The 10,954-nt window shown below is 49.1% G+C and overlaps 1 protein-coding gene across 2 annotated transcripts; it reads left to right on the plus strand.

Moving 5' to 3' along the window:
- Positions 1-6: 6 nt before the first annotated feature.
- On the plus strand, positions 7-10,748 carry LOC100546979 (solute carrier family 17 member 9-like). Of its 2 annotated transcripts, XM_010722416.3 has the most exons (8): positions 7-142; positions 3,867-3,954; positions 6,055-6,252; positions 7,011-7,150; positions 8,243-8,342; positions 8,881-9,011; positions 9,732-9,828; positions 10,505-10,748. In XM_010722416.3, exons 1-8 carry the CDS (start codon positions 115-117, stop codon positions 10,731-10,733), a joined length of 1,011 nt encoding a protein of 336 aa, XP_010720718.1. In that variant the 5' UTR covers positions 7-114; the 3' UTR covers positions 10,734-10,748. The 2 variants fall into 2 exon arrangements, with proteins under 2 accessions (XP_010720718.1, XP_010720719.1); XM_010722417.2 differs by lacking the exon at positions 3,867-3,954.
- Positions 10,749-10,954: the final 206 nt, after the last annotated feature.

Here is a 10,954-nt window from a genome sequence, read left to right on the forward strand (position 1 = left end):
AGCCGGCGGGGCCGGAAAACGCTGCCCGCATGGCCGCGGGCGGCGGCAGGAACGCGCCGGTGTGCGGAGGAGAACACGGCTACCGGGCCCCGCAGCACGACGGCATGAGGAGGGATGGAGGCGGGGAGCCGTACTGGTCCAGGTAAGGCTGCGGCGTTCCCCGGGCGAGCTGGGCAGGCTCACACGGGAACCTCTCCGCAGCTCCTGGGGCTGCTCCTGTGAAGTGCCGGATTCCGGACGGACGGTTTCGGAGATGCTCGGGGGTTGGAGGGCAGCCGGCTGTTGGGAGGTAGGCTGTGGAGGAAAACCCCCGATGGGCGAGGTGTGGAATTGCTATGAATCGCGGGGGGAAAAAAATCTCTCCGATCTATTTCTGGCCTGCAGTCATTTATTTAAACATGCCGTCGAAACTATGCGAGGTTTATCAAAGTGTTCCAGCCGGGATGTTTGTACTGCTGATAGCGATTAATTAAGATGAAGTCTGGAAAAGGAGGAGCTCACCAGCTCGGAACTATTCCTGTTCTTTTCCTCTCCCTAAACTGCCATGGTACGATGCCATGGAGAACAAGGTTGGGCACTGGTGGGCTGCTTGCTGACTTGCCAGCACTTCAGAACCCAAAAATTCCATGCTGTCTCTGTGGTGTTCCCTGTGTTACACCACAATTCCAACAACGTGCTTCTACCTCATCCCCACCTGGATGAACTTCTGCATGGGAGTCACAGTTTGGTTGTAAACCGCCTTCCTTCAAGGAGCGCCGGGATGCTGCTCTCAGGAGTAGGGTTTGGGTTTTGGGTTTGCTGCATTCATTGATCACTGTGGATCCCTTCCAACTCAGGGTATCCTACATTTCCACAAAAATATTTAGCTCTCCTCTTAGGCCAGAGTGACCACTTTTAGCAGTTGGGGCGTAAATAAAAGAGATGGTTGATGTTGACTGTTGGTGAAGTATTTATCAAGAAAGAAGCGTTTTTAGAGAATTCTGACCATGTTGCTGTCAGTGATTGAAAGAATTTGATCTATCCTAGACCCACACACACCCATACCTTCTCTTGTTCGGGGGTCTCAAGCAAACAAGTGGGAGAGGAGCGTTCTGCCCGCTTAGATGGGCGGGTTGGTGTCTGGGTGGTAGAGGTGCAGAATGTGGCTGGTGAGGTGGTTAAAAATCAGCGTAGTGGACAGTTTTTGATCAAGGTATGCAATTAAATAATAACTCTTGACATTTCAATGCATGGATTAATTGCCGTGGAGGCAAGGTTTTATCAAGTGGGAGAAGTGACACGAGTTCCGTGTTCGTGCTCCAATAAAAGCCCCGCCAGGCTGCCTCCCAGGATCTGCCTGCACTGTCAGTACAAGGCGAGATAAGCGCTTATCTCGGCGGGTTTGTTGTTCCATCTTTGTTTGTGCCGCTTCTTCTTTTGTCCTCCCTTTTTTTCAGCCAGCTCTTCCTTTCTCTTGCACTGTTCTTTCCCTGTGGTTCACCCTACCTCCCCAGCTGCCCTTGTCAGACTTTTTGGTAGGTAGGTTTCCCATGGCTGTACTATCACACGTTAATATCTGCGTTGTCTTTTTCATCCAAGAACAACGCTTGGGGATTTATTCTTGGAGCTTGAAAAGATTGCTCGTGTTGTAGCACATCTGGACATTTAGATAGAGCTTTTTGTTGAAAATCTTAACGTGCCAAGCAGGGCCTTCTGGTTGGACTGATGGGAAGGCTAAGGCTCCAAGAAGAGAAATCTATAGCCAAAAGTTAGAAATAAAGCCGTGGGCAGATCCAGCCAGTGACACGAAGACAACATTTTGGATAGTGCCTCCAGAAGAGGAATAAAGCACAGAAAAGGCAGTGTGTCCTGGGAAGAAAACGGCTCCTGAAACCACTCTGCCTCTCCTAGCCTCTGGCTACCCTTAAAGACAAGGGATTATTATTACAGCAGTTTCTCTCAACTTCACAGATGAAAGGAGCTGTACCATGGCCACGTGCTGCTCTCCAGTCTCCTGACTGCACTTCTTGCCCCAGAGATCACGTTGTGTTCCTGAGCTTTATACCCTCATCTTTTGTCAGCCCTGTGTTGCAGCTTTTGTTGCTTCTTTCTTTTCTTTGCTGGTTGTTTTATTATCCAAGTTCCTCAGTCTGATTTTAATTGTGCCTTTGCTGAGAACTTTTCACATGGAGTATGTAAGCAAGAAATGCATTTCACTTATGTCTGATCCATGTCCGTCTTATATCAGTGCAAAGCACGTGTGTGTTTTGTTATTACATTTTCCCACCTTCTCCACCTGGACTAAACAACTATTTCCAGCTTATGAGAGCAGCTCAAATCTAATTTTCATCTTTGCTTTTGCCGAAAGCAAGAAATGAAGAGAGGGAATAACCTGAGAGCTGCGCTTGCTGAACACCACTTTGTTGCCATCTGTGGCCCTGCAGAAGGAGTTTGTGCACAGGAGGCGAACAGGAAATCAGCAGCTTTCCCAGTAAAAAAAGCCCTGTGTCCTCTGTGCTCTGGCTAGAAAAAAGCTTTCTCTGAACCAAAACGCTGCTTTTGACAGTGAGAAATCACCGGTGTGGAGCCAGTCTGCAGCATGACAACGTCAGCCCGAGGAGGGAAGAAAAAGCACTCCCTGAATACGCATGTTGGGTTTTTGAGGGAGGGAGGAACTGTTGGTAGGAAAAACAAAGAGAAGTGAGAGGGTTGTTGAATGGAGTTAAAAATAACCACCTGGGTGTTATCTCCTTGCACCACGGCAGGCAGGTGAGATTGTGTTGATTGCTGTCAATCAAAGCAGCCGGTGGCTGGGTTGGGACTGAGATTTGCTATGGAGCTGTCATCCTCTTGCCAGGTGGCCCCATGCTGGTGCCAGCGATGCTGTCCCATGATTTGGTGGCCCTGACGTGTGGCTGGGAGCTGGGTCTGTCCCTGCTGATAGCCCAAATTTCAGCGAGTTCATTTCAACAGTGACCTGCAGTGCCTGCAAACAGAGCAGCGGGCCGAGGGAAGGGAGGGGGCACATCAAGAGAAATAAAAGTTGAATCAATATTTGCTTTGTGGCACCTACTGCAGAAGTTCCTCCAGCAGGATAACAGGCTGCAAATAAAGGTACCCTGTGCTGCTGGTTCTCTTTCCACTGTGGCTTTCCTTGAACACTGGTGTCAGCCACTGTGCCCTTGGATGGGGCACGGTGGGATCTGAACCCCATGGTATCGTTGGGTGCCTCTGAGCAAAGTGGTGACCCATTGCCTGCAGCTATACTGGGGCAGAACCAAGGGACATCACCAGGGCTGCTCCACCACAGCGCTGCTGCCATACAGACAGCTGCCTAGAAAAAGTCATTAGGGCTCAATTACAGTCCTCATGCTAATTATAGTCCGTCTGGGTGGTGGTTGGAGGTTTGTGAAGTAGGAAGTGTTTTCTATCTGCACGGCTGCTCTGTCTACAAATTGGGTCCCAGAAGGGGATGCAGCTGCAGGTGCTGTTCCTTGCACGAAGGAAGCTGCTGAGCAAGGCCACAGGTTTAGGCTTAGATGTGCTTCAGTCTTACTCGGTTTGGTTATTTCCAGCACAGATTATTACTCCCTCATCAGAGAAACAATTTAGGTAAATTTGCTAACGCTGCTAAGGCTCCACTTCTCAGAGGGCAGTTATAATCTCCAAAACCTTACATTTGATTTGTCATTACTGCTTAGTTCTAAAAGCAGTGTTTTATCCTTTCTCCCTTCTGCTAGCCCAGGCTTCTCCTGTAACCTTTGCTGTTGTTGTTTTGCACTGAGCAGAACATTGACTCATCGGCAGCCTCTGTGATAACTATAATTAGGAGAAAATGCGTTTACAAAGCTCTTTCCTCTGATGTAAGCACATCATTGTCCTTGCAGAGAAGCAATTCTTGCCGTGCTTCAGGTGGGTGTGGGCACACTCAGACTGTCGGAGTGGATTTTCCTTGCTGGATATGCTACCTATGGAGTAAGTGGTAATTCGCAGTCCTCGCAACAGTCCATGCTTGTTTTGAATGGAAGCGTCTACTGATAACAATATAGGAAAAGGGTATAAATGCAGTGAAGCAGTGATCAAAACGTGCACTGTTTCAGCAGCCAAATGATAGTGAATATTGACACTTATTGCAGGTGCTTTACTGGTCACCCCAATTGTTCAGGTTCATTGACTCGAATTAACTGGCATCGTGCTGCTGCAGATAAGAGGGGAGATTAGGGCTCCAGGCTGGCTGCAGAATGAGGTTGCACAGCTCTGCAGATGATGAACAAACAGCCTTTGTTTTTGCTGCAAGTTAAAGCGTGATCATTGGATCATAAATTCACAGAATCACTTAGGTTGGAAGAAAGACCATTAACATGCCCAAGTCCAACCCCTACCCACTCCACTGTGCCCACTGACCATGTCCCTTGGGGACACGGGTCTAGAACACCTCCAGTGATGGTGACACCACCACTCCCCTGGGACCTCACAGCTCCTCTGCCCTTCTCTGGACATGCTCCAAGGCCTCCATGTCTTTCTTGTAGTGAGAGGCTCAAAACTGAGCACAGCACTCAAAGTGAGGCCTGAGTAGTGCTGAGTACAGAGTGACAGTGTCCCTCTCACACATGTGTCCTTCTAACAGCATAAGACCAAGAGAGTGTATGTCACCTGATTCAAGTGACCGAGGCAACTCAACCCTTGGTTACTCATTCTTCCAGCAAAGATAAGTGAGGTTTTCTAGTTCCTGCACTATTTAGTAGAGTGTGTGCGCAGTCAGGACCGGTCCAACCTTCAAAGCTCCCAGTTCTTCTTGCCAGGTCTGGCACAGAGCTGCCTGTTTGCCTTGTCAGGAAATAGCAATAAATTCACCTGGAACAGCCCAGAGGCTCTGAGTGCTTTCCTTTCCATTGTTCCCTTGTCTCCCTTCTTGACGGACAGGTTTATCAATGGCCTTGTGCTGTGTGGGATTAACCTACATTGGTCATAAATCCAGTACAGGGGAATAAGTGGTCATTTCAGTACAGAAGGGGTGCAGGTTGTTTCCCATGCAGACAGTGGGGTGGAAAGCACAGAGGTCAGTGCCCCAGTACAGTGAATTCCAATCTGCCCTGGAATGGCAAGAGCCTGTTTGCCCAATGCTTTGTGTTCTGCTCAATGGGCACAAAATTAACCAAATGCTTTGTGTTCTGCTCAAAGGGTCACATCCTATTTATTTCCATGGAAGCTACAACAGCTACCAAGAGCACAGTAACACCATTTGACGAGGCAAATGCTTAGCTACAAAACAGCATTTCCCATGTAATCACCACCACTAGGTATTTTTGCCAAAGATGAACAAGAGTCTGTATGCCACGTTTGGACAAGTCTGCACTACCCACCGCCTCACTGTGCATGGTTTCCATCAACATTCAGCAAGCATCAATGAATGTCATTGGGTGCCATTTTTTCCACATGGAGGAATTAATTCAGTTCCATACACACTTCCATGTGAGGTGTTTTTCTGCTGCCATCTGTCACATGGAATGGAATATTGCTGAGAAGGTTCAATCTCTACTGCCAAACCACCAACATCCAACTCTCATAGGCCAACATAATAAAATAGGAAGCATTACTTTTGGAGCAGCCCTTCTGAATAGTGTGTGTGTTGTCACTGAGTTTATTTTTCATGGACACTGGGAGACCCAGCCTGCAGACAGGGCAGGAGTAAATATCCCCTTCTGCAGGACTGCTTACCTTGGGGCTGGGTGCTCACGTACCAAAACTGAGCATGGGCTGCAAACCCATCCTTGCTTATACACTGGGTTACTCTGCTCCTCGCTCTGGGCTGTCCAGCCCTACGGTGTCCCATCTCTCACTAAAACACTTCCATCCATGTCACATTTATGGAGGGTAACGTGCCACCTCCCCTGGGGAATGAGTCAAAGTGCCAAACAGCAAATATTTGCTTCCAGCATGGTTTGTCACTTGCTGACCTTTCCTTTGTTACCCTTTAAAGAACACTTCCTGGAGCTTTTGTCTGGGACAGAAAAAGACAGCTCTGCCAGGCGCACCCACTCAGCCATTTCCCCACCTTCTTTTTGCCCCGTTCAGGCCCGAGTGCCGCGTGTGGACGGCGGTGCTGCTGCTGGGGACGTGCCTGCTGTACTGCGCCCGCGTCACCGTGCCCATCTGCGCCGTCGCCCTGAGCGCGCACTTCGGCTGGGACAAGAAGCAGTCAGGAGTTGTGCTCAGCAGCTTCTTCTGGGGCTACTGCTTGACGCAGGTCATCGGAGGACACATCAGTGATCAGTACTGGGAGTTACTTCCATTTCTATCTTCTTCTTTGTTGTTGTTGTTGTTTTTTCCTTTTTCTGTTTCCATTTTTGGTTTCTAATTTTTCCATTTCTGTTTTCCCCTGCTTGGGCTTTCTCAGTGGCACAGAGCTTGGTTTTGGCCTCTCGCATCAAGTTTTGGTAGTGCCACCTTTCACCCTGGGACAGTGACAGAGCAAAGGGTGAAGCCTGTTTGTGGGGAAAGGCTTGATGGGTTTCTCTATCGGCCCTACCCAGGGTCTATAGCCCTGATTCAGAAAGTATACGTGAGTTTTGACTATTTGTTCAGACGCCTGGGTCTTAAAATCAGTGCTGTGGTTATAGTGCAGCATGCACCAAAGGACTTTGCACAGGCATAATTCCCATCAAACAGAGGGAGTGCCCCAACCATCCCACAGAGCTGCCAGAGAGACCTACAGGTATGTTAATGGACACGTAGGGCAGCGTGGTGGTTGTGGATACATAGACCAGTGTGGTTTCTGTTCACCTTTAGACAGTGAAGACCACTTTTATACCACCATAATTTTTCTGACAGAAGTGGCTTTTGCCACTGGTTCAGTAACTGTGGTAAAAAAAAGCAAAGCAGCAGCTTGGAATTCCCTGCATAGGGAAGAATTCGCTCTTAAAAGCTGGCAGAGCTGGGAAGTAGGCTTAAGCTTTGGCAGGGGCCTTTGCCCTTTTGTCTTTGCCCTTTTGCCTTCTGCTCACTTTCTATACATGTTCTTTTCCTTCCAGAATAGGGGGTGAGAAGGTCCTCCTCCTCTCAGCATCAGCATGGGGCTTCCTGACATTCATCACCCCACTGCTCACGCAGATCACGTCTGCACACCTCGTCTTCATGACCTGCTCCAGGTTCCTCATGGGGCTGCTGCAAGGTGAGAGCCACGTCCTGAGTGCAGGCAGTGAGTGCGTGCAAGTTCAAAGAATTATCGAATCGTTGTTGGTTGGAAAAGACCTTTAATGCCCGTGTGGTCCAACCCCTTGCAATGAACAGGGACACCCACAGTTCCATCAGTGCTCAGAGCCCCTCCAGCCTGACTTTGGGTGTTTCCAGTGATGGAACACCACCACCTCTCTGGGCAACCTGTGCCAGTGCTTCACTGTCCTCATCGTAAGAAACTTTTCTCGTATCCAATCTAAATCTTCCCTCTTTGAGCCTGAAACCATTTTCCACTGTCTTATCACAACCAACCCTGCTAAAATGTCCTTTCCCAAAGCCGCTATCAGGTCTCCATGGAGCCTTCTCTTCTCCAGGCTAAGTCCTTTGGTTTGCAGTGCATCAGCTCTTCTCCTGGGTGTTCAAGCAAGCCTCAGAGCTGCCTCTGCATCTTCAGATCCATAGGAAGGAAAAAAAAGACATTCCTAGATAAAGTCACCCACAAATCATTCCCCACAGTAACCTCTCTGCAGGACGTGAGCTGCCACGATAGAAAACTACAGCTGGCTTCTGAAATTGGATTGGAATTTGCTGGGTTTTAAAACTCCTTCAAAGCACTCTGTGAAAATCAGTCCTTCCCAAAGCCTTTGCATAATTTGGGGTGATTTTCCTTTCCTCTTGCCAAACTGCAGCACTGCGGGGATGTAATTGGCACTGATGAGCTGATGAGGTGGTGGAGTCACTGTCCCTGGACGTGTTCCAGAACCATGGAGATGTGGCACTGAGGATCAGTGGGCATGGTGGGGTGGGTTGGGATTGGGCTTGGGGATCTTAGAGGTCTTTTCCAACCTTATTTTTTTTTTTATATATATAATTGATGGTAGCAGCAGTGACGATGACATGGGATTATGGAGAAGGCACAAGCAAACCTTTCATGGCGTTCCTTTAGTTTATGTTATGCCCCTATTACAAATTCACCCAAAGTCCTGTTTCTTTATCTCAGTGCTTAGCTCCTGCTGGATCTTGTAAATTTGCTTTCAGCTTGCTGGTGAGGCCCCCTACCCTGACAGCTCCTTTCCCTTGCTCACAGGGGTCTACTTCCCATCCCTGGCCAGCCTGCTGTCTCAGAGGGTCCGGGAGAGTGAGCGAGCCTTCACATACAGCACAGTGGGGACCGGCTCACAGTTTGGGTAAGTTCAAAGGCAGATGGCTTTGAGCAGCGAGTGACAGTCTCAGGACATCCTGATGATGAAAGGACATAAAATAGTTGGAGGCAAAACTTCCAGCCTGAAGTGCAGGCAGGTGCCTGGGTCCTTGAGGATGCTGCCTGCAGCTGGGGAAGCCTCAGGCAGTTGCTGTCTGTGCTCTCACGCACATGTTGCTGAAGACTGTGTGTTCTCTGAAGTGTGCTGTTTGCTCTTGAGCATGTCAAAGATTTCTGTGTTGTTGTTTTTTTTCACTTTCCTTCCAAGACAGACTTTGAAGAGAGTTTGCAACATTTAATTACTCTGGGAAACAGCCTGATCTGGTAGGAAAAGCAGGGGTCAGCCCAAGACTGCTCACTGTCCTCTGACAGATGACAATAATAGAACTTTCCCATCTCTGCTAATTTCCTTTCTAAATGGAAGGGCTGCTTAAAAACCATACAGCAATTTTGCTGTGTTTAATCACTTGCTTATGGGGGTTAGAAATGCAGACACATGAGCCATCCTGTGGTTTGCCTTACAGGACACTGGTGATAGGAGCTGCAGGATCTCTGCTGCTGGACTGGTACGGCTGGGAGAGCGTTTTCTACTTCTCTGGTTTGCTTACTTTGCTCTGGGTTTACTGCACCTGCAAGTACCTGCTGACAGAGAAAGGTAAAATCAGCCCTCCTGCCTCAGGTGGCAGCTTTCAGCAAACCTGCATTGCCAAGGGCGTGTTACATGGTGTGTTTTCCTTGGGTCTCTTTGTGTTGTATGCAGTGTCTGCCTGAAGATGCTGAGCCCAGAAACAAGATTTTGAGTTTTTGTTTTGCTGAGTTTCTGTTCCCAGTCCCATGCTGGATTATATTGCTGTCAGGAGTCCGCTCTGACTCCTCCATTCCTTTAAGCACCGGTGAAAACACCACGCAGAGCCTGATCTGCTAAGTGGATTAAGCTAAAGCAGGGCAAGATACTTATTCCCAGCTAAGAGCATCTACACACAGAGCTTTTACAAACCAGTTAATCCTGAATATCTCTTCCAAATAACTCTGGGTGTAAATCCACACATGGGCAAACAATGACACCTGGATACAGTGTTATTAGTGCACATGGGATGCAGGAGCCCCGCTCACCTTGTGCCTGGTGCTGTATGGAATCCAGAGCTGCCCAAAGAGCTGTTGTCCAGAAATTCAACAAATGGTGAGGGTGGCTGGATGGAGTGGTGGGTGGGTGCTGAGGAAGATCTTGGTGAACTTAACATGACCATCCAGTGCCAGTATTGCAAACAGAGTTAGAGGAAATCGAAGTGCTTGTACAGTGATCTCTCAAATCTGGTCCAGCTTGCACAGCATATTGCTGATCAGAGCTTTCTTTTGACTGCTTTTGTCCCTCCAGATCTCGTCATCCCCATAGACTATTTAATGAGAAGCATCTCAATCTCGAAGCAGAACAAAGTGCCCTGGAAGCAGCTGTTTAAGAAGGCACCGATATGGTAGGCAACTGATGGAGCTCTGAGTGCTGTGCCAGGGCAGCGGGGCTGAAGAGCATCCTCCTGCCAGGACTTCTCACCTCGCTGTGCTTGTTTGTTCAGTGCATTTGTACTTTGCCCTTTTACATTTGGAAAACATCACCAGGTTTGCAGGCTGCTCCCTGGGTGTGTCCTGTGCTTCTCCAGAGCACCATTCCCCAACAAGCTTGTTAGAAACACTGCTTGCAGTGAGCTCCTAAGCAGTGCAGTGCAGGGGCCCTGCATTCTTGCTGTTGGAAAAGCATCTCTTTACAACCCTTTTTATAGGGGGGAGGATTATGCATTGGGCACTGAGGCTCATTGGAGCACAGCAGTGGGTTCCCAGGGGCTGCTAAAGGCTGCCCTGAACAACCATGAGCCATCTGCTGATGGCGGGGCCTTAGGAAGTCCTCGGTGGCACCTCCTGCAGCAGGGTGGGTGAACCTGGCCTGAGCCTGTGCTCTGATGTCAGGCACAGAGAGAGGGAGTGCATGGTTAGAGCAGAGAGCTGCAGTTATCTGTGAAAAGATCTCTGGAAGCAACTGCAGCACTCAGAGGGATTTAATTATAGACCAGGAACTGCAGTGCTGCACTGCTGGGCTGGTCCTCACCCAGCATCTCCATCGCTGCTCACTGCCTCCTCCCTGCTGCGTCTTCCCAGGGCTGTCATCGTCGCACAGCTGTGCACAGCCAGCACGTTTTTCACCCTCCTCTCCTGGCTGCCGACTTTCTTTAAGGAAACGTTCCCCGAGTCCAAGGTAAGCACTGGTGGGGGGAGGAGGGCTGGGCTTCCTGCACTGCTTTCAGAGAGTGGGGTGGTTTTCTGCGCAGGGCTTGCGACACCATGCTGTTGCAATGACTCCATGACGGGGTTTTCATGGGGATTTTAGCTAAATTGACATTGCACAGCTCAGAGCTATATGCAGAAGTGGTTGTTACCATTGATAATGTGCACTTACTGGGAATGCTTCCCTCTCCCCAGTGCAAGCATTCCCATCTTTCAGAGTCCTGCTCCTCTAGGCTGAGTGCTGCTGTCTATATTGTGCTCAGAAACTGACATGGCCTTTTCCACAATAGCTCTGTTAGGGTTGGGTTTTGTTCTTTTTTTTTT

Source organism: Meleagris gallopavo, chromosome 22 (genome assembly GCF_000146605.3).
Source record: "Meleagris gallopavo isolate NT-WF06-2002-E0010 breed Aviagen turkey brand Nicholas breeding stock chromosome 22, Turkey_5.1, whole genome shotgun sequence".
Taxonomy (NCBI): Eukaryota; Metazoa; Chordata; class Aves; order Galliformes; family Phasianidae; genus Meleagris; species Meleagris gallopavo.